A 24,294-nucleotide genomic window follows, 5' to 3' on the forward strand; every position below is an offset into this window, starting at 1 on the left:
AGGTTACTGTAACTATGATATTTTCCTGCTGACCTCTCCTTTGTCTACTGTGTGTTCATAAAGTAAATGTGTGTGGATGTTTGCAAGATTACTAACTTTCAGGGACAACTGTTTCAGAGACAAATTCTGCCTTTTACTTCATTTATTTCACACAAAGAGAAACAAGAAAATTAAATATTCACATTTTGTCAACAAAAGAAAAGAAGTTTTAATGGGATGAAAGACTCGCAGACTCTGGGGTTTGATTATCTATTAGTAAGTATCCATGTACTCTTTGGATATATCCCCCATGAAATGTTTTAAAACATCTGGAAATGTCCACCGACTTCATGCAGTATCACTGTCAGGCCAAGCAGCTTGTTTGGAGAAGAAGCACAGCAACATGATTTTGTTCACGCTTTTATATCTGTTTTGGATCTGACTGGATTAAGTTCAGCGTATTGTCCCACAATGGAAGTGGGATGGAGCCCTCCATGGTCGTCCAGTGTCTGTTTTTCATGAATATTGCAGGCTGACGCCTGATGTCACTTGTGAACAAATGGAAATCTTTCTCAAATACCACAGCAGAACCGCAGTCCAGCGAGGCAGAGTGAATGGAAATGTGGGCAGAATGAGCTGCGAGATTTTTGAGGACCAGACCATTGTGGCTTTGGCCTCGAGTGAAGGAGGAAACAAGGACACTCTTGTCCCAGAAAGAATAAAATCTGGAGGCAAAAGTACAAAGAGACCAAATAGGATGTTAATGCTTTCCTCTTCTGCTTAAAAAACAGAATACTGCTGAGGAGAACTCTGAACAAAACTCTCTAAACAGAGGACACAGCTCCACTGAAAACTGTGGAAAAGGGTGACAGATGAGCTAAGATAATGGTAAAAGCATATGGCTAATGGTACTTTTTAAATGTGCAAGTCACGCCTTGATTTCATGGGTGAAGGTCAGCCGTGTGCTCCTCCTGAAGTAGTAGCATGGTAAGGGGATATTGAGGCCTCTGATTGGTACAGCTGAATCCTGGCGAGCAGGCAGACATCTGACTCCCAGATGTTTCAGACGGCCTCTAATGTGCAGCCAAGACCAGACTCACCTAGAAGAGAACTCTGAGTCTGTTTCTCTCAGTCTAACCAACTCCAGCTTAATTCTCTCCTTTGTTTGTGCTCTTTGTCTCTGACTCACCCTCCTGCCTGCACACATGCCTGTTTGCATGCACCGAAGGCATGAAAGTGCCCATAACGCAGGCATATGTGCAAGATATTATGCCGTCTTTTTCTGTTTCAAACCATCTCCAGCTGACTCATCTTTCACTTTGTTCCATCCTTCTCAGTCTCACATCAGCAAACCCACACTTATGCAACTTCCAACATGCCTCCATGGTCTGCAAACACAAATCAGAGCCTAGTTGCCTAGCTGCCTATTTTTCAAGGGAAGCCGGACCATCTCCATCTGTGATTGAGGCAGTCATAGCACATATTTTAAGCCAAACCATGATGTTTTCCTGAACCAAACCAAGTCCTTTTTGTGTCTAAATCCAACCAGAGCACACACACAGCACTGTGACAAGAGAGAATTCAACCTGAATAAACATAAAGTTGCAAAGAAAAGAAACAATCAGTTTTATCTCATCTGTGGTTTTGCAGAAAGGCACTTATTCTTGCGATTGGGTCACACAACATGAAGGCAAAACAGAATAAGCACAAGCGAATGGCGGCTCAAAAACTTGGTTAACCTGCACGCGGCGTAATGATCTATCCCCTTCCAGAGTGTAACCTGAGGCCTGGATCGTCCAGATAAGCCTGGTTGAAAGTGCTGTGGAGATGTTTGTCAACTGAGTGCATTGTGGGCGTTCCATCTGTGTTTGCAATTTATTTTAATACAATTCAGTCATTGGGCTCCTTTCATCTGTAGATTTACTGACTGTTAGTGAGCCATGTGCTGCACAAACAGGATTTATGTTTGTGTAAAGGAGCGACAGACAAAGAAAGAGAGTAAGAGATGTTTGTTTGTGTGTGTGCGTGTGCGGTTGCCTATGTATGGCGTGACAGCTGTACTGATTTGATATCCAAGGGCATTCATTGCACATCCTCTGCGACGCTGTGTATGCATTTGTAGCACACACAACTGTCAGAAGAAATATATTCAGATTTATTATCGATGACTGAAATACACTCAACCACGGCAGCTGAGGAGGCTTTTCCCATTTAAAAAGAAGAAGCATCAGCGTCTGACACAACAAAGATATAAATCACTGCTGCGTGAGAAGAGTTTTGTCTTGTGTCTCCAGACTTCTTCTGGAAGCCAGGAGCGATAGTTTATTTAGAGATTGATGACCATGACGGTTTCAAAACACACAATGGGTTTTGGATGAGCTTTCATTGGCTGTAAGTTAATAAGACGAGAAAAAAAGGATGTGTAACAAGAGTCCGGTTTTGGTCAGCTGGCCGGTGTGTCTGTCAACTTTTTGTGTCAGCGTGGAAGCAGCGCTGCTAAGTTTTTTGCCTCAGTTTCTGATTGTTTGGTATGTGCACACTTTTCATTTTATGATCTCGACCACATGTGTCTGACAGATTTTTCAGCATTTTTGGTTTCAGTCTGTGGCTTTCATGTGCTGATACGCATCTCAAAGATGGAATCAAACTGTGGGCAGATGTTTTGTGTGTGCGTGGCAGGGACTGTGGGAGTGTGTGTTTGTCCGTGTATTTGTATTGTCACTGAGGTTTTGACCTTTGCACCCGCTGCTATTGACCACCTCTAATTTGTTGATCTAGGATACTGACTAAGACCAATATATTGGTCTGGTGATGTTGAACCAATAAGCATCAGCCGGTAAATATTTCCCAAGGCAGATATGAAGGAGGTGAGGATATGATTTCACCCAGCAGCTTCAGGGCTGCCTCACCCTCTCTCAATACACACATGACCCGTGTGACGTTTGTGTATAGTCTTGAGTTTCAGCTCAGTTTCAGAGTTGTGCATCACGCAAACAATATAACTGCATTACAGTATATAAAGAGTTAAGTATGCAGAGAGCAAAATGTTGGTTCGTTGGTAGGAATGATGCCATTTGCAGTTAAGACAACAGACAAACAGATGCTAATCCTGCTGTTTCACTCACTGATCAACAGCAGCTAAAGTTTCTGACATCGTTATCATGGTGAGTCCTCCAACTCATGGACCAATCAGACCCAAATACAAACACCTCTGATACATTCATCTCGCCACAAACCACCGATGGCGACCCAGCAACACAACTAGACCCCTGCGTTACCACTGTAAACCTCAATCTCTGCTCCTATTAGAGCTGCCATGATAACAGCGTGTCTCACATGGCTGCCACCATTACACACATTATCAGAAGGAGATGGGGGGCCAAAGTATGAACGAGGCCTCACCTAACCTCAGCAGATAAAACACGAAGGGTTATTTGTTTCTATCACGGGTATTAATGTCCAAATGTTGTTTGCGTGTTTTGTGTGCGTGTATCTACATGAGTGTCTCGATACAACATTTTGGCAAAGCAAATTGGGAATCTGTTTGTGTTTCCTCCAATCTACTAGTACAAAAATATACATGCAACACTGCCAACATGCCAATTGTACACTCCCTCTTCCATTCAGTGTAGCATACATCTTAAACACCTGGGTTGGGAAAAATATGTTGTGCTAGGGATTTAGTTGAACGTCCCTAAAAAGAATTAGTCATCTTCATGATTGCTGAACCAACTGAGACTGTGTTGACCTCTGAGCTGGCCTGTGCTGTGTTCAGTCCCACAGTGGTAAGACTGTGACTGTTACTTGCCTCATTGGGGATGAAGAAAGCGAGCTGCTCTGTCTGGAGCTCTGAGGAGTCGTCATTCTGTCTGCGGCCATCTTACTTCAGCTCAGAACCTGAAACACAAGACATTCAACATAAACATCATGGTTACAAGTGAAAGTCTCGTTCTTTATCAACTTGTTTTAAGTCAGCTAACAGGACCAGAGGTCATCTTTTCTTCTCTCGCCCAAGCTCAGCATAGAGCAACATATACAACAGACCAATTATCACAGTCTTTTTATAATGTGGGGTTTCTCCAACTGCTCTGTGACTGTAAAACCGGTTGCCGACTTAAAGTCCTCTGTTTGAAGCTAGAAAGGTGGCAGGGTCCGCCACATATAAACAAAATAAAACAGTATGAAATTGTGTTGTCCTTTAAAGTGGAATGAAGTGAAAATGAAGGAGTTTGTTTATTTAGTTTGTTTAGGCATCAACATAAAAAAAGGAGTCAATGAAAATCTTTCTCTTCTGATCCTTCCCCAAAACTGCATAGTGCACCTTTAAGTTTCCATTCTACAGTCTGGAAGTCTCTTTTGTTTTACTCTATTATACTATGTTATGAGATAATGTCAAGTTTGCCACATATTTCGTAATCACTGAATCCTTCCATGTAGTAAACATAACATTCAACACACACGGTGAGTACAACACACACACAGCATCCTCCACGGTTGTGTCGCATGCCACCGCAGTGTTTTCCACTACAATATCTCCTTATTGATCCGCCTCCAAGCATTCTATTCCTGTCTTGTCTTTTTTCCTCCAAGTAATTCAATTATCAATAAACCTCACTGTTTTAAATAGCTGCAAGCCGCTGGTGTGCCAGTGGAATAATATTTCTTATCTTCTAATTTATTGGCTGGCTGCCAGCCAGTGACTCTCTTCCCTTCTTTGAGCCTGAGCAAAAGAGGCTGACGCTCTTAAGTGCCCGCAACTTTATTCCGCCGTTTTATTGATGTATCCCATTTAGATTAGTCCATTTTCAATCGGGAGAAGCCACAGACGCCCTCCCGCCTGAACCACACTCTAATCCTTTTAGTTAATGATATCCTGCAGTGGTGTGGTTACAAATTTCATGTTTACTGTGCAGTATAATTAGCAGGTAGTTACAATGTGGTACTATCCCTCTGTCACGCACACAAACACACACCCTGCCAGTGTTACACAGCAGGTTCCAGCCGTCGTGACCTGCTTTCTATTAAATGCTTCCAGAGTGTTATGGGATCGATAAACGTACACAGGAGAACTCACGGTAAAGCGATTGAGAATGCAGGGACGTGTGACACACGCGAGGCGTCGCTCGTTTGATCCCATGATGGCTCGCCTTCTTTCAGTGCCGCAGTGTTGCAAGCCCAAGATGTCAGAGCAACTGATCCGTTCTGTAGAGTTTGGAGGTGGATGCATTAGAGGAGTCACTGATTCTCTCTTACCATTTGCTTCAATTGCTCTGAAACTCCCTGGGGTTACGTAATTGTGAGCTCAAAGGGACTACATTTGATGATGTATGAGGGAATAAAATATTGGGTTTTTTTGTGGGGTGAGATACTGAGTCAGTGACTGAGATTAATAGATACCCAGATGGATGAATAGGTGAAGAGATAGATACAGATACAAGCAGAAAGTTAGGGGAGAGAGAGAGAGAGAGTGGAAAAAAAGAAGATGCAGAGATGGGGAGAAAGGGGAAGAGGAGGGGGTCTTTTTTAACCGCAGTCTTGGCATGGCTCCTCCAGGGCCATTTTCAGAGAAAGCATCACAGCGAATCAGAAATTATACCAATACTGTGCCAGGTCCATGGAAATCTGGGAGGCTGGAAGTAAGCACTCTGTTTTTTGGGGGAAAACCCACATCTACACGTCCAATGCAGATAGAACAGAATACCACAGAATAGAGCCGATATAATTGCACTGTTATTTATTACAATAGAGGTGTAGATTAATTATATTGCCTCTGTAATTAAGTGCAGGGTCACCGTCAACGAGACACAGATCCACCAGATTCCATTACATGTGCCTCCAGCTTGTTACAGTGCTCTTCTGTGGATTACCATACAAATGGAGATGAGTTGTCCAATCAAGCAATTCAGTCCTGAGCACTTAGAGAGCGTCACTAAGTGCTATGTTAAGGACCACTGCGCTGAAAGTGATCTCTGTCTTTATGCCGTGAGTGGCCACCAACAGCAAACGATGCGTGAGGGAGGAGAGCGAAGGTCTTTAGCAAAATGTCAAAGTTTACAGCAGGTTGTTGGTATATTTTACAACCTCCCGGACCGATTTTTCAGGCACAGACGGCGCTCTGTTATGCTGTAATAATTTATGTAACATAACATTTAAGAGCTAAGCTGTATTTGAGACTGTATTTCCCCTGAGCTGCAGTTAAAACATCCCCATGTGTACAAAAAGGCTGCAAGTGCTACAGAAACACGAGTTTCCTCAGCAGATGGTCAGATGTGACGGCGTCCTGGCTAATTTTCTTGCTAGGGTGGACATTTCTTTTCATGTCTGGGCTGAAACCTGAGTGGCCCCGTGGGTTTCCCCACTCGGTTGCCGTGGAGAACTTGTCGGTTGTAGGTAAGCCACACAAAGGACACCTCTGTCTCAGCCTTATGTCACACGCCGGGTAAAATAACAACCACTCAGTAAAGTTGTGCGTGTAAGGGAAATCAGTACGACGTGCGCTCCAGATATACTGCAACACTTGCTTTCACTCTTTGCATGTGTGCAGACGAGGATTTAAACGATGTGTCTCTGCACTGTGTGCATGTTTCTGTCACTTGCAGTTTTATTTTAGTGTAATGTCTGTTCCGAGTCAGTCACGACAACTCCAGCATTTAATATGAGTCATCTTGATTCTTCCTTATTTGAGCCCAGTAGCCTTTACACATTCTGGTTACACATTCTGGCTGCGTGGCTCAACTGCTCGTGATGAGCAATTACATAGAAAAGGGCCTAAACAATGAGCCAGTGTTTGGAGGTTGATGCCACAGAGCACCCAACTGGAAATGGAACTTCCCGGTTCAAGAAAACCACATTGTTGTTATGAAAATCACAAAACACCCAGCACTACAACTTAGACCTTTGTGAACAGTATGTGATCTGGTTCAGTCTATTTGTCGAGAGATGTGTTGTCATTGTTTGCATAATACTTCTGTTTCAGCTGCCTTCAATGGGCACCACCCGAGACAAATACTAATACTGAGCCCCCCAGTTTGACAAACAGATGAAGTGGTGGAGAAGCTGTGACAATTGACTGTCACCTAGTCAAATAGTAGGCTACACAGTTGTAACAATAAGACATCTTGGTGTAACAATAACACACCAAGGACTTTAAGTAATTTAGGAAGTTAACTTTTGTGTCAAAGTGAGCTTTTCTTCACATTTGACTTTTGAAATTATTGTTAAAGGGATAGTTCAGGTTTTTTGAAGTGGGGTTGAAGTACCTCCGTATGCCTACGCATTAGCACAACTGGGCCTCGCACTGTGTTTTTGGCCGCTCGCAGATCACCTGTTTGGGTCAGAATTTCAGCGGTAGGGATACGGAGGTTTCTTTGGTTGAGAAAATGTAGTGCCAAAAGAAGGGGCGGTCTGACGGAGGTGTAGATGAATACTATTGCTGGATGCAAAAGGACGTGCAGTTCGTAAAGCAGATTTATGCCACGCTACATTGTGCAACTGAAAAATACATCATCCCATGAAATCAGTTCGAAAATCTGCATACTTCCTCAGTGGAAGAACTTTACTGGAGCATTGTTTTTGAATGTTGTTAAATCATAAGCAAGTAGATAAAAGTTAATTTTAGAAAATGGTCAGTAAACTCCAGGAGCTGCTGATATTGAATCCCAGTGTATTGGATATTTTGTCCTTGAAAGAGCTGTCAACTTACAGGCCTATCATAACTTTCTAAGGTTAGAGGACTTGTGACACAGTTTGAAACAAGATTACCTGGAAATGCTGCTGTAGCACCAGAAATATCCTCCCAAATGGTCCCTGTATGCTTGTTTCAGTCGTAGGTCTCATTCTCTTTGTCTCACAAATGAACGGAGCGTATGTGCATGCTAATGAACCACCAAGTATTCATTGTCTGCTGACCTCATTGTTTGTTTTCTCCATAGCAGCAGAAATCACTGCTTAAAATACATTTCCAGTCCTTTTTATAATATTCTGTGGTGAAGCAGAACGCCTCTCGCAGATTCCGGGTGAAACCACCAAATGAATACAAAAACTGGTCTGCAGAAAACAAAATACCACACCACTGTGGCTTTGCTTCAACCTCTTGCCAAAAGCAATGAATTTCTGTTCGACAAAAACAGAAGAAATCAAACTGTTGCAATCCGGAGAAACAAGCGAAGCCACTCACCATTTTGAGAGGCCAAAACCAGCATGAATCAAAGTGATGGAGTTAAGGACAGAGTGAGTCAGGCTGTGTACTCCAAGTTTCATATCCTTGTTGTTTCAGGGGTCGCTCTCGGTGTAACAGATTCCTTATGGTTTGGCTTTATTTCAAAACTGCCAAGGACTAAGTACAAAATGCCTCTTCTTCTGCTCACACAGACCAAAGAAAGCATCGATTAAATACGTTTTCTCTGGCCTTTGGCCCTTAAATACAGTGGACGTACTCTGCAGAGGCGACTCGATGGTGCCGTGCTGCTCACGTCCTATCATTGAGCTTGAGACTCAGTTCACAGGAGGAGACAGCGGTCGCAGTCTGACCACAGAGCTGTCATGTGGGGAGGAAAGCGGGGCAGGATGGGTACTGTATGGGTGGCTGGGTGGGAACAACTGGAAGAAGGCTGTGCTGAGCCATGGACCCGACATTCCCATCCCACACACAGTGGGCTGGCTAAAACTGGGCCCTTGTACTTGGACAGAGACCCACTCAGGACAGCAGATAATGCGTGATGTGAACGTCTACTGTCAGAACGTTTGGTGAGTCAGCTCATTCCATACGTTGTTCAACGCTGAAGCCATGATCCTCTTTACAATCCTCTCTTAAGTTATTTTATACTTAGTACAATTCACATATATCCTATGAGGGTATTTAGATCTTTCCAAAATAGTAGAGTAAAATGTGTTTGAGCAATAATGGAACAGCCGCTTTTCTTTACCAATAATGTCTGTCACAATCTTCCATGGTAAAACCTGATTGAAGAAAATTTGAGACAACTGCAGTCTTCCAAAATAATGTATACAAACTTCAGCAGAATAACATCTCACTCTTAACGCCACTTAAATAATGCAGTGTAAGCTTACATCACATTGGCTTACATCATGTAAGCTATCGTCAATCAAAATAACATCATATAAGCGAACAACATAGGCTAATGTCGTGTAAACTAACGTCACTCAAAATAAGTAGATAGCATAAGGTAAGCCAACGTCACTTAGAATAACATAATGCAAGCTTACATCACATACGCTAATGTCACATAAGCTAACATCATTTAGAATAACATCATCTAAGCTTACGTTACATAGGCTAACGTTACTTAGAATAAATAATGTAAGCTCACATTAGAATTGACGTCACAACGTCACATTAGCTTGTGTGTGCCTAGTTGACAGGATTTTACAAACCATGTGGATGATAAATAATTGATAATTTTGTCATAAAATACCAAGCTGTCAATCAATTTGTCTCATACACACATATGGAAAAGTCATACTTGTTCTATCCAGACACAACAGCCCTCTTGGCCATTATCTCAGTGAGTCTAAATACAGTGCATTCCAAAGATAACACTGACATGGGCAACTTATTTTAGGTAATGTGTGTTATGTGATATTTTGCCAGGGTGAAACTCAGCTAAAAATGTGTTTGGTATGCTATGTACTGTTTGGTGGTCAGTGTTTTGGAGTCCTACATGTACATTCTCCATTTTTATTCACCACATAATTTTAACTTCAACACTTCAGGTCTGCAGACTCCTGTATGTTTAAACTGAACATGTTTGTGAGTGTAATTTCTGTCTCTGGAGTAATTTTCCTTTGTTGAATGTTGGGATATGTGAACTTTATGGTTGGGGGCTCACACAAAGAAAATCTAGAGGAAAATTTGAATGTGTACAATGTACGCTTTATTTAGGGATAAAAAAATTACCAATCATGGTACCAGCAGGTGCATCATACTCTGACTAATACATGTTGAGAGAAATATCACTGGGACCAAACTCAGAAACAACACAACCCAGTGGAAAAGAGCCTAGAGAAAGCAGTAAAAAATTATGCAGAGCCATAAGGATAATTAGGCGGTCATGGTCACAAAAATTTACTGATGGATTGTCAGTGGGTGAAATACCATATCATTAATGAAGAAAATATCACATTACCTGCAGCTGAAAGAGTAAGTACGCATTTAAACACGAGGCACGGCGGCTTAGCTTTATTGATGATTTAAATATCCTGATACACTGGATCATTTGGGATCTGATGTTAATTAATGCTCTCCAGGTTTACATATTAAAATTGTTTGGAGTATAGCCACCATTTTCCTGATAAATCCTGATGTTCACCAGAGCTGTCTAAAATTGTTTATTTCAGGAGATAATACTTGAATCCTGTTTCTTCTGGGAAGTTTCCTCACACTCACATAATTAGTTTATCATTGTTTATTACAGAGAAAGGCAGTCAAATCAATAAATAGCTCTGTGTTATAATAAAAAATAGTACATAGTCTTTGACCCTTACATGCACTTTTAGCTACAGACACAGAGGGGTTTAATGAGCCCCCTGAACCAACGTTAATTGTAACTGAGGACTAAAGGGTACTAAGGGCATGAACTTGATTTCTTAGGGTTTAATACATTTGATCAAATTAAGCTATCTTTTCCACTGTTGTTTAATCAAGAATGGCAAACTTTTTTTTTTCTACTTTTAATTAGCATCATCCACCTACCAACCGACACTACGGGCAATGCATTCCATACATCTGTATTCCCATACACAAGCACACCAGTGCCTGCCCTGCACTGTATCACGCTGTCTGACAGCAACGTAAAGAACCAAAAATGTATATATATTTTCAGGCATGCCTTCTTTTAGGTGGGTGAAATACATCTTGCTGTTGGCCTTATTCAAAAGTACAATGCTCTTCCTCCCTGTCAGTGCTACGTATTGCTTCTCCACATAGGGGGAGAGCTGACGGTCATCTACAGGAACAACACAGGTAATACAATGACAATGGATAAGTACCTCATACAACCCCACACCAAAGTACCTGAAATATCACTTTAAACAATGAAACAATAAATGTTTTATTTCTATTATTATTATTATTATTTTTTATTTTATTTTATTTTTTACAGTTTTAGCTCTCAGAAAAATATACTTTAAAACTCACTTTTTTAGAGACTAATCCACAAATCTACTGTGAACCATGTTGAAACTTGCTATTTGATATTTTTGACCACATACACTCAGGAGGAACTTTAATATAGACCCTGTATTAAAAATGGTTCCCTCTGCCTGCAACCAGCTCTTCCGGTGGTCTGTCAAAATAATACACCCTTCAGATTTCACCTCAATCACTCCTGACACTGAGGTGGGACCCACCACTGAAAACACTGTTAGCTCTCATAGTTAACTCCAGATTCCCCTAATAATGCAATGCAAACACGGAACATAACACTTACAGCATTGTGTATTGTCTCTGTGTGCATCATCGCAAATGGCTAGTTCGATTAGAGAAATTTAAATATGCTGTTAAAGACAGTATATTTCACAATACCGCAGTAGCGGTGTGGCTAATGATAGAAAAACAGTGTCAATGTCTTGACATGTGTCAGGGTGATGGTGACAGGGGCATCAGGAGCGTCACAGGTTTGAGTGGGACACAACGTGATGTCAGAGACAAACGTGTAGGAGGATAGAAAAGAAACAGCATGCCTGTTTTCACATATTTTTACTATAAAAAGGGGCTGCACAGTGTTTGGGAAGGTGATTGAAAGTGCTGAAAAAGTGGAAAAGACAAGAAAATGACAAGGGGAGATGTGGGGGGGTGGATAGTGGGTAAAGCAGGCAGCAACACAGAACTATATGAACTCAGTTCTCCTATAGGTGAGTTGAGTTGTTTTGGCAAAGTTTTGCTCCTGCAAAATATTTTTTTGCAGAGCTTCAGATGGTGCAGACTTAAGAGTGCTTCCTATACTGGACGATATTTATATGGAGACTTACTATTAAACTGCAAGATAAAAATACATTATATAGTCATGGAGGTTTTACCTTTGGACTGTCTGACTGCAGTTTTTAGCACTATGATGAGCCACATTGCTGTCCTTATAATTTGACATTCAGTAAGATGACTTCTTTGTAATGTACCAGGTTCAAGCATGACTAGCCAAGTAGTTTTAGTGCCTAAACCTAACAAACAGTGAGTGTACATGAGATCGAGTGTGCCTGTCACAGTTAACACTTAACTGAAAGAGAAAAAGTATTAGAATACCTCCTTAATGGATCATTTAAGTCTTCCTGACTTTAACGTTAAAATCCACTCTGGAGAAGGAGCATCTGTCAGCATCTGTCACCAGCAGCTACAGAGAAGATTGACTTGCCTGAACAGTGTACCTGACAGCAGTTTTGCTCCATTGTACTTGTGTCACTCATACTGTACCCATCCACTGTCACCCCGGAGGTCACTGGCTCTCAAGGCACAAGAGGAAACTTCTCTGGCGTTTTTCTTTTTTTTTTTCTTTTCTCTTTTGGAGTTTAAGAAAACAACAGTTGTCTTACGTTTACGTTCAGCAGTCAGCTGAGCAATAGACTTTACTGCGAGGATATTTGTGAAGAAGGCCAACAAGAAAAGCACATTTCCAGCAACTGTGCAGTTTGGAGTTTTAGTCTCACGATAACAAAAGCAAACAACAGGTTTTTTTCCCCAACTTAGCATTAGACAATTGTATAGCTATTCTTAGCAGTGCATACAGTAAAACCGCCCTATAAAAGGTTTACTAGAAATTAGGCCTGTTTTGGTTTTGTCTTGCATGCCATAATTGCCCTCCTGTCTCTGTATGCACCAGTTTGGGGCACGCAACCTTTAAATCCTTCCCCAACACTCGCCTCACAAGACTAAATGAAAAGATTCCCTTGTAAGGCCAAAAACTGTGCAATCTATTCGGGTCTGGGAGCATTCTTTCCTTTGGCATAATAATATGAAAGTGCCCTCATGGGGTTTCTAGGCAACCTGTGCTTATGGGGATGGGATCAGACAGGGTCAAGTTGCACACACGTGTAGACACACATACGCAAAGACAGTTAACCCCAACTATGGTCTATGATCCGACACACTGTTGAATGTCACACTAATACAACGGGACAGATTGCTACAACTGATAGCAGTAATAACATCAGCTCTTTCATTCCTCAGACACCAGAGGAGCCTGAGACACCCCCTCCAAAAAGATGAAATTCAGCTGCATAAATAACTATATTGCTTCACCACAAGTCTGCTAAAGTGAACTCGTGGTTGTCTCAGTACTTAATGGTCTGCTATAAAAGGACCCGTAATTCTAATTTTCAAGACAAAAAACAGATGATAGCAGCGCCATACCTCAAAGAGCTCAAATATCCCCAACGTCATGCCAGGAGAAATATCCAAATGCATTTTAAGCTTCCCAGTTCCATCGACAGTTAGTCGGCCGGCAGAGAGACAACAACCAAAGCTAAGGAAAAGGTTTTGGAGTGGTGCTCAGCTGCTCCAACAGGCCAAAGAGACTGGAACTGTATCCTGCCTGAGTCTGGTTCAGTGAAGGGGATCATGTGGGTACCTGACACCGGTGAAGCGACAGCCAGCAAAACATCAGGAGCTGCTTAATAATGAATGAGCGAGGCCTGCAGAGAGGCACACACACGCACATACACCACATGGCTAATAGGGGAGTCATACTGACATAATTGAAGACAGGCTTCCAGCGTGGTCAGGTAAATGAAGGGTATGCCCATAATCAGTCAGAGCAACTTGACACATGTTTCTAACAAAGTATTCTGTCATCGCCCTGCAGCCCTCCACACTTTACACACAGCGGGCCACAAGTGTGTTTAGTGCTAGTTTATCCTCAGACGGACTCTGTCTAGTCTCGTAAAACTTCCTTTTTTATTTTCAGTGCTGTGGTATTAAAAAAGAGTCAGGACTGAGGACATCTAGTGGGATGGAAAACCTGCAAGATCAGTCAGTTACAGTGCTGTGTCCATAATAACAAGATTGGCGGGTGTTGTCATGGATGACCTAACCCCTACCACACCCATGTCACAAACAGAATATGATTGGCTGAGATGCAGTCCTCGTGGCAAAGATGAGGGGAAAACCCAATCGGAGGCAAGCATCGGCCAACTGCAAGCAACAAAAGTAGAAACCAGGTTTTTCCTATGAAACATCAGCTGAGTCACATGGGAGCCGTAAAAGATATCAATAAACACTGAGGTTGAAACCAGGAGACAGGAGTGCATCCATATGAAAGCCAGTGGTTTGACTGACTAGGTCATTGTCAAAACTCAGATTATCTCAATGCAGAACTAAAGAACTGAAATCCAAACAAATGGAACCACAGTGTCATGAAGTATGTGGCTGGTTCCCCTGATAAGTACCGAAGGATTTGTGCAAAACATAACATTCAGGGATTTTCCAAAATTGTGCAACACACTGAGGAAGCGCAAGGTTCACCGCGGAGAACCACATATCTACACATCATTACAACAAACTTGGTTATGTATTGAAATAACAAATATATTGCTCAACACAGCAGAGAAAACAGACCAGGCTGAGATTACCCCGTGTTTAACCAAGAAATATCCTGTTTATGATCAGGTTTTTGGAGTATCTCTGTGATGTTTGGTCAGGATTTTGAGACACCTTATATGCTAACTAGAGTTGGATACTGTGGCATGTAAACACATCATCAAAATTTCTGATCATTCGTTGATGGTTAAGAAACAAGCGGCTAAGATGTTGGGGAATCAAGACACAGCTAAAACACTTCCATAGGCCCAGTCCAGGGTTTTTTATTGCCTAACTCAATAGCAGACATCACAGCTCCCCATAAAGTAAAGCCAAAACATCTTGATCACCCAGTAGTGATCTACTATATCACTATATGACAAAAAAAATGATTCCCAAGGATGGTTTCTGTGATTTTAAGTAGTTATTATAATGCTGATGAACAATCAAGTGGGAGAATAATGTCATGATTGACAGCAGGTCCCTGCTCGTCTGGTATCAGCTTCACACAGTCCATCTTTATACAGTTTATGGCTTAGTCATATCTTTATATAACAAATGTTTTCCTCACCATACTTTATTTGTCATATGCAGAGACTGTAGAGAGGGTAAATTTAAAAAAACATTGGCACTACCAGAACCTAGAGCTAATGAAGCTTCTGGATGAGTGGAAAAACATCTTCAACTCATCAACACTACATTTCTACCTGTTACCATCAAGGTATTCTAAACTCCCAGTTGTTTTAGTGGAAGTGCTCAAACTGAGTTTGAGTTCTCAATAAAACAGCGAGACCTCAGCTTCTCTTAATGAGAAAGCTCCATAAAAACAACAGCTGAGCACTTTGGTTTGGAGTGTGAACATTATAAATGTCAAAAATCTGCCCGACCATTGAACTTCACTAGAGGTTAAATCCCACATCAACATTAAATAGGACCAACATTCTGCACAAAGACTGGACAGAGTGAACATATGGCTCAAACAAGTGTGTCTCTCTGAGAGGGGACTGAGGATTCTGACATTGACATTGAATTTCTTTTTATGTAATTTTTACAAGCTCTTTTAACCTTCCATGTTATTTGAGCATTTGTTTGTCTTCATTTTGCCTTTTTTCTCCTGTTCTTTTTTCATTTTGTCTAATCTTTTTTATCTTAACACTGATAAAAACTTGGGACATTGCGATAAAGTACTGTATCATCAGTCTCTATTGCTTTTCCAGCATTGTCCTAAATATTGTGCCAAAGGTTTAAAGTTAGTGATAAATTCTTGGGAAATCTGTGTCACCAGTTTCCAGGTTGGACTTCAGGCATGAGGCCAAAACAGGCCTTTGAAGCAGATTCCCGACAGCAGCAGGAGCTCTCAACCCTCAGCATCATCGCCTGATCTTCTCCTGTCAATCACCCAGAGAATGACCTCACTGGCATTTATGTCAGGCAGCTCCTTCAGTTAGATGAAGTGCAGTGGAAATGGCATTGGCCCAGTTACGGCCCAGCTTTACATGTCAGCGAGACCGGGCTACTACAGAACCACAATCCATGCGCACAAATTTATAGCCAGCTGTGGGTCTATCCATCTCCGCCCACGGGCACCTACAATGTAAATCCATGACGTCATATCCAACGGCAGGATCATAAATAAACCATGAACGGATGCTTGGTTTAGACATCACGTTTTGACACATGAGTGACCTGATATTAAGGGCCACACACAAAATGGCTGAGAAGAAGCGAGCAGAGAGGGAGGGGAGGAGGGCGTAATAGCAGCAATTCCTTGCGAGTCAACTCTACAGCTGTTTGACATTAGGAGGTGGGAGTAAATTAGGTGGCCTGGGTCCGTGTTGTGTGTGGGTTTAGGGGAGTAGTGAAGAGTAAGATTCAGGGGTGGAGGATAGGTCCACTGCCCAGATCTAAGCCAAGGAACACAGGCCCCACTTCAGGGCAGGGTGGAATTTTTCAAGGCGTTTTCCTTGGTTCTCCACCACCGAACCAAAGGCACACGCAGGGCAAATGGGATACACATGGGGTCAATGTGATAAGTAAATAGCGGCCGCAAAAATCGCAAGGTATGCAAGAAAAGCTCCACATGTGCCCACCAAGCACACATGTGGCACTTCAAAAAGCCATTTCAGTGCTATTTTTTCCACTTGGGGCACGAAAAGTAAACACATGTGAGAGTTTGCTGGGTAATTAGTCTGGAAAAGAGTCTGCCATGTCTCATTTGAGATATACAAAATATCCTCAGAAATAAATACTTAGAAAGTGTGATTTCAAAATGAGATATTCATCGTTAAAAGGGTGTAACATTAACTGTTGAGATTAAATCTAACAGAAGACATAGAAATAACAAAAGTATAATGAGTAAAATGAGACGGAAAAACAATGTCAAAGATTTAAAAGATAGATGTATGACAAGATCTGAAACAAGTCATCAGATATCAGTTATTCGATCCACAGAACATGATTCAACTATATTCATTGTAAAGTAACTGTAAAATGCAAAAATGCCAAACATGCCTTTGATTCAGATTCTTAAATGTTAAAAAACTTTGCTTTTCTTCATTTGATACCATGTTAACTACAATGACACACACAGTAGAGTACATACATCCACCAAAGCCCAACAGTCCCCTTAAAACTCACTCATATATCTAAATATGCCAGATTTTGTTCACCTAATCCCCATGCATTGCTGAGAAATTAACAAAAAATGTCAAAAATGCATTGTTTTGTTGTCTTGCAAAGTTGAAGAAAGGAAGAAAAAAATCCGGGATCTGTCCCTTTAGCCAGATCCACACCAAAAGTTAATTGGGTCTATGGGGTCATCCTCCATCCAAGTTATATACACCCAATATCTTTGGGTTTTGACCTTTTGGTTGAACAAAATAACTGTTCTGAAGACTTAACATTGGTCTCTAAGAAATTGTTAAGTGCAATTCGTCTTTAGTTTTTGACATTTCATGGAAAAAACTATCAAGTTATTGAGGGATACAATCATCAAATTAAATTATTAAGGAAGGATTTTAGCACACCTCAACTGCTTCACATAGAGCTGGAAGCCTGTCTGCCCAGAGGAAACGAAAATTGGAAAAGAGATCTCAGTAGTGTCTCATTCATTTCTCCTAGACAACTATGAGACCTCTGCGAGACCAAAGTGAGGCTGTGGCTGATTTCTCCTGTTTCTCAATTGTTTCTCCTGTGAAACAGGTGCAGAAAATCTCAACTTGGGCTCCCTGTAAGTTTCAAAGGAGGTCTCATCAAGCTCTCAATGAAGTTTCAGAATGTCTCCTTAGTGCTGGAAAGGAGCAAGGTTTGAGCGGTAAAGTCTCAAGTCTCACCTATTGCTCCTAAGGAATTTTAGGAGAAACAAATGAGAAATGTTTGAGACCAAAAAAGACTACAATGAGACTGAAATGAGAACTCTCATTGAGCTCCTTTAAGGCTCCATAGCCATAAAGGAGCAAGCTTTGAGCAGTAAAATGTTCCTCTGGGTGGTGCTCTCAGCGCAGGACACTTTTGTGACAGGTAAAAAATTCTCACAAAGTCCAAGGTAGACTGGAGCAAATGCATTCAAAAACAAACTTTTATTAAAAGAGTAACTTTTCAACCTCATGTCATCAGAGTCAAACAATACAGAGTTACCTCTTAAAAAAACCTTCTCTGATTAGGCACTAATTCAGCACAGACTGGAGAGAGGGGGAGGGAGCAATCAATTAGAAGTGGAGAGGATAGACAGGTTCACTTGTTCAGATAAAATAGTGTTGAAATGTTTTTATTAGAAAGTAGGTTGGATGAATCTGTTTGCTCCAGGCTACCTTGGACTTTGTTCCTTGAGTTTTTCCAGTCACAAAAATCATTATTAGTTGCAGTGTTATGCAACAGAAGTTATTTTTCAAACATGTTCTGTAGGACTCAAAGGAAAATGTTATTGAAAGCAAAGTTAGAGGCCACAGCTGACTGAAAATGATCAACCTTAACAGTTTCAAGAGCATAATAGCAGTTTGTTTCCCCTTTTCAAATGCCTCCACTGAGTTGCTCTTGCTGCTGTATGAAGCTGGATGATTCATGAGACAGACCGTAGTAGTGAGGGAACAGGACATCACAACAGAGAAGGAGTAGTAAGTCCTCAAGACTCCCTAAGGTGCTCTCAACAGCATCAAGACTTCTTCAAGAGGAGGAGGAGGTGTTGACCTTTTCGTCTTCTTGCAATCACACTGCAAACAAACTCACAGAAGTACTGAAGCCTCCATTTCCTCTCATGATCTCCCTAATGAACCGTGACAAGTTCCACAGAGCAAATGCAGTAGATGGCAGTGACAGGAAAGCCAGTTAAACAGACTGAAGCCCATGACCTGCATCCAATTAGCAGATGGAGATGGGAAGAAAAGAGGAGAGTGAAGAAAAAGAGGTCAACGTAAGAGAAGCTCCACGCTGACGCTCTAACTCAACCAGTCTGATATTGATTTATCTCCCAGCCTTGGGCCCCAGAGTGGCTGCAATATTGGGCCCACCTACGCAAAAATTTATACCTCCACTCTCCTAATTGAGTCCCCATTCTGAACAGAGAGCCTCCACTGAGTCATGAGCCTGATCACAGTGATGTGTCAACAGTTACCCACGATAAAGCAGCGTCAAAGAAGTACACGTGACGCATGTGCAGCGTCCAAAGGAAACAAGAAAGTGATGAGTTTTCATGGGTGCTGCATCATGTCGTGGTCTAACACTGATTTATGTGTATGTCAAAGCTCAGTCACTGAAGAAACTTTGGATTACAAATGACCAAACTTTTTTTTTTTCATTTCATTGTTTGAATGAATGCTAAAATAAGCTGGAGGGTCTTTTAACAATTTTGACACAACTTACTATGATCGCGGTTGTTTGGAAGCCATAAAAACTGCCTCTTTGATTGACGTTGGAGACAGGCAGCTGGCTCCATGCGGAGGAAGATGTTGTCTGTACTCCTCTAGAGGTCAAAGGTCATAAAACTCAAAGGTAGCAGCCAGGGCCACAATTGTTGACGGAGCCTTACATGTGTAGAAATTTACTTAACTTGTGACAGAGCATCCTTGCTTATATCTGTTTTCACTTAAAGTTTTGATACCGAGGAAATTTGCACAAAGGTGTCTTAAAGTGGCACCAGTAGTGAGTCAGAGGATGAAAATGGTATTCAGTACAAAGAAATCATGTTATAAGACAGCCATGTCCAAATTTCAGGTGAGTCTGTGGAATTATACTTAAGCAGATGTCTCACTATGTGTTTATGTATAAGCAGTTTCAGAGGTTCAGAAGCATGCTGGCCCTGTGTTAGCAGCTTGATTGCTACGTTCAACAAGCTGTCTTAGCCTTTTGGTCTAATAAGTACATAAATAAACAATGGTGTTAAATACTTCAATCATATAAACACAAGAAAAATACCTGTGTGATTGTCACTCAGTCCAAAGAGTCTGCCAAACAGTTACTCCCTACTGTTGTCTGTGTGTTTTTAATGCTAAAATTAGCCTATAAAGGGAAAGGGTCTGTGAGCTTTGTGCTACTTGGTTAACAACCAAACAACAGTCTGTCATTACTATTGCTGCTCACTTGTTCTTTGGCTCAGGGTCTTTTTTCTTTGTGCTACTTAGTTAGCTAGCTGCTGGAAGACAGGCCCAGAGGCTGTGTACTGTAAGCTCACCACATTATTGTCATAGCTAACCACAATAACATCATAATGAATGCAAACAACACGCAACCATGATAGTAGATGGTACTCACCACTGTCAAGCTAATATATTAGTAGTGGGACATTTTGGCTACGCTTTCTTTGCCATTCTTGTGCCACTAGCTCACTAATAGCTACCGTGGACTTTGTTCCTTGAGTTTTTCAAGTCACAAAAATCATTATTAGTTGCAGCGTTATGCAACAGAAGTTACTTTTCAAACATGTTCTGTAGGACTCAAAGGAAAATGTTATTGAAAGCAAAGTTAGAGGCCACAGCTGACTGAAAATGATCAACCTTAACAGTTTCAGGAGCATAATTGCAGTTTGTTTCCCCTTTTCACACGCTTCCACTGAGTTGCTCTTGCTGCTGTATAAAGCTGGATGATTCATGAGACAGACCGTAGTAGTGAGGGAACAGGACACCACAACAGAGAAGGAGTAGTAAGTCCTCAAGACTCCCTAAGGTGCTCTCGACAGCATCAAGACTTACTATAGTAATAGTAATAGTAGCTCACTAATAGCTTTAGCAATATGTCCGCGTAGCCTGTCCGCCTATAGGTAACCCGTAAATGTATTCATACGGGCTAAATGGGACTATTGGATGGACTTATTTGAGACCTGCAACAGTTACAGATACTGCATTTTATTTGTCAGAACATTTCATTCAGTCAGGACGTTAGATTTTCTGCAAATCTAACAAAAAATGCTTCCAGAATAACTTAACAACCCTATATTAATAAGAAAAAACTGTGACACTGCTGCGTTCCCATAAGAAAATACAATTAGTGGGCATCTGGATCGAAATGGTGACAGAGGACAGGCCGAACTTTGTGAGAAATAGCTTCTGTAGAACACCAGACTCGTGGGAGGAGACCCAAAATGACCTGGCCCTGACTTCAACAAGGCCACACAGACACAAAGAGGAGGGTTGGGAAAATATCAACAGCCAAAGAGAGAAACTACCTCATTCTGAAGAAAGGATCTACTAATGGAGAATGACAGATATTTGGCAAGCATGAGTCTTGAAAGTGAATCTATAAACTATACAGGATGGCTCTGACTGTTTTTGATGAGTAAAAGAATTCTGAATGTTTTGTATGAGCACGCTATTTTGAAGACAATGTTTTGGCACAGGGGAACTCAAAAACCAGACTCGCGTGAAGCAAAGTGCAGCTTCGCGTTTCCAACTTTAGCTGCGGTCACAGAGTTCAGTCGCACCCTCAGTGATAGTCACTACTCATCAGGGTACACTGGCAAGGCGTTGTCTTAATTTCTCAGACAATGAATGTGGGTGTGAGACTGACAAGATGATCATTTTTACAGTGGAAACTCTATGATTCCTTGTCCATGAAAAGCCTAATTAAACAGTGTGACAACACAGTGAGGGCCACACCTGCATGTGTGGTTTATGGTCACCACGCCGCGCCCTCCTCAGCTGTTCAGCAGGCAGACGAGAGGAGAATGCATGGCAGAGAGTAATTGCCAGTCATGTATCATTAGATAGAAGTGCTAAACAGATCTTTATGGGAAGTGGTTGTCACAGCTTGTCATCTAGTATGAAGCTCTTTTTTTTTTAATGGCACTAATGCTAAGCCTTAATTTGCCTGTAGCACTGACAAAAGCAGCTTAGCATATTATTAGACCAAAATGGCTCCTGTAACATTGTAAAACTTGTGTGACGTAATCAGCGACCAAATGTTGGATGCAAGACAAGAACAGAGCAAGACACTGAGGATGTTACAGCTACTCCTTGATATATTCTGTGTTTTTGGCAACTTTATTAACCTACATGTCCTCGGATCATCCATCACCGCATTCATTCCTCCTCAAAGACTCAAAAATGCTGCATTCGTAAGTCTATGAGCACTTAGGGATGTTGATAAAACGTGAGTAGGTGCAGGGCCCTGATGCAGAGTCTGATTAAGAGGATACAGTGATCCAAAATTACTATCATAATAAGCTGAAAGCTCTAGAAGTCTAGAAAGACAGCTGCTGGCTCTCTGAGGCTATACTTCAGTGTTGAATGGCTAACATCAGCATCCAAGTTCACAGTGACAAAAGAGAGGCAGAGTCCCTCTCCTACCAGTCCACCACCATGGGACCTTATTTTAAAAAATGTATAGCAATCAAATCATTTGATGTAAAATTGCCAATTAAAAAGATCATTTCTGAACTTGAGAAAGTCTCAGTTTGTCATTTAAACTGTAAGTAAAGAACTGTGTCAACATGTAATTAGACTACATGCCCACCTGTTGCACAAGTAACCTAGTTTCCTCTAAGGCCGAAGATATACTTGCGTTCGGGTACGCATGAGGGGTTGCTCACCTATCCTGCGTCTATTTGGAGCGCAGGTTGTGTACGTCTTCTGAAATTAACGCTACGCATGCACAAGATGCAACAATATTGACTTTCTACATGACTTTGCTGCTCTGCTCACCCACCTATCCACCCTTTCACCAAACAACATAGTACTGGGAGATTTTAACATTCACATGGACAATACCAACAACCCACTTACCAAAGACTTTACATCCTGCCTCGACAGTTTTGGATTTCAACAGCACACCGATACCCCCACTCACTCCAAGGGTCACATTCTGGACTTAATCTGCTGCTCTGGTGTTTCCCCTTCCGATCTAACTGCAGTTGAACTCCCCATAACCGACCACTTCCTCCTCTCATTTAATGTAAAACTCTCTCTCTCCACTACCAAGCTCCCCCGTCTCATTTCTTTTCGCAATATTAAGGATATTAACTTAGATTCCCTCTCCTCCAGCATTGACTCCCTCATGGCCACTCAGAACTCACTCACCCTCGAACAGCTGGTTTCACACTACAACACTGGACTCCAACAGATACTCAACTCCCTTGCTCCGCTAAAAACCAGATCTGTCTCCTTCTCCCTTTCCGCTCCCTGGTTTACCCCCGAACTTCGACTTATGAAAGCTAAAGGACGACAACTCGAGCGGCTATACAGGAAAACTGGACTTCATATTCACAAAGACATTTACAAAAATCATATGTTACATTACAAGAACTGCATTACCCAAACCAAATCCAATTATTACACTGCTATAATCTGTTCCAACAAAGGTAACACTAAATCACTATTCTCACTGTACAAGAATATCACCCAAGCCCCAGAATCTCTACCATCTCACCTCTGTTCAACTGCTTTCTGTAACTCCATCATGTCATTCCTCAGTCAGAAAATCCAGATAATCCACCAACATCTCAGCTCACAAACCACCCTCAATGTCATATCCGAACTTCCTCCTCCTACCCACTTTTTCTCCTGCTTCCAGCTCCCCACCTCCGCAGAAATTTCAGATCTTATCCGCAAGTCCAAGCCATCCACCTGTCAGCTAGACCCTCTCCCCACGGTTCTGGTCAAAGCCTGCCTCCCTTCCCTGGTCCCTCTCATCTCTGCCATTATCCACTCCTCTCTCTCCACTGGAACTGTTCCTACACCATTCAAGACTGCTGCAATTACCCCAATTTTGAAAAAACCCGGTGCAGATCCCACAAACTTCAATAACCTACGTCCAATCTCTAATCTCCCCTTCATTTCCAAGATTCTTGAAAAAACAGTAGCAACTCAACTCCATTCTCATTTATTCAACAACAACCTGTACGAACAGTTCCAGTCTGGTTTCCGCCCTCTCCATAGCACAGAAACTGCACTCTTAAAAATAACCAACGACCTCCTCATGGCAGCTGATACTGGTTTACTCTCCATTCTCATCCTCCTCGATCTCAGTGCAGCCTTCGACACCATCTGTCACACCACCCTCCTCAAGAGACTGTCCTCCCTCGGTATCACTCATACTCCTCTAAACTGGTTCAAATCATATCTCTCCTGCCGTACTCAGTTCATCCAGCTCAAAACCTTCACATCCCAACCTTCCCCTGTCACCTCTGGTGTGCCTCAGGGCTCTGTCCTGGGGCCCCTCCTCTTTATCATTTATCTCCTTCCCCTTGGCAATATCTTCCGCAAACATAACATCACTTTTCACTGTTACACAGATGACACCCAGCTCTACCTCGCCAGCAAACCCATTTCCAACCTCCCTCCCTCCTCCCTTACCGACTGCTTAAC

The 24,294-nt window shown here is 41.9% G+C and overlaps 1 protein-coding gene across 4 annotated transcripts in view; it reads right to left on the bottom strand.

Moving 5' to 3' along the window:
• Window positions 1-24,294, bottom strand: part of insc (INSC spindle orientation adaptor protein) — a 60,370-nt gene that overhangs the window by 31,229 nt on the left and 4,847 nt on the right. Inside the window, exons 1-2 of one of the 4 annotated variants that reach the window (XM_030424547.1) lie at window positions 13,340-13,474; window positions 3,788-3,876 (exon numbers count right to left, since the gene is read on the bottom strand). In XM_030424547.1, coding sequence (XP_030280407.1) covers window positions 3,788-3,858 — 71 coding nt within the window. In that variant the 5' untranslated portion in view covers window positions 3,859-3,876; window positions 13,340-13,474. Of the gene's footprint in view, window positions 1-3,787; window positions 3,877-5,053; window positions 5,162-8,155; window positions 8,181-13,339; window positions 13,475-24,294 lie in introns of those variants that run through there. The other 3 variants (XM_030424549.1, XM_030424548.1, XM_030424545.1) reach the window with 3 other exon arrangements.

Source organism: Sparus aurata, chromosome 8, assembly GCF_900880675.1.
Source record: "Sparus aurata chromosome 8, fSpaAur1.1, whole genome shotgun sequence".
Classification (NCBI taxonomy): Eukaryota; Metazoa; Chordata; class Actinopteri; order Spariformes; family Sparidae; genus Sparus; species Sparus aurata.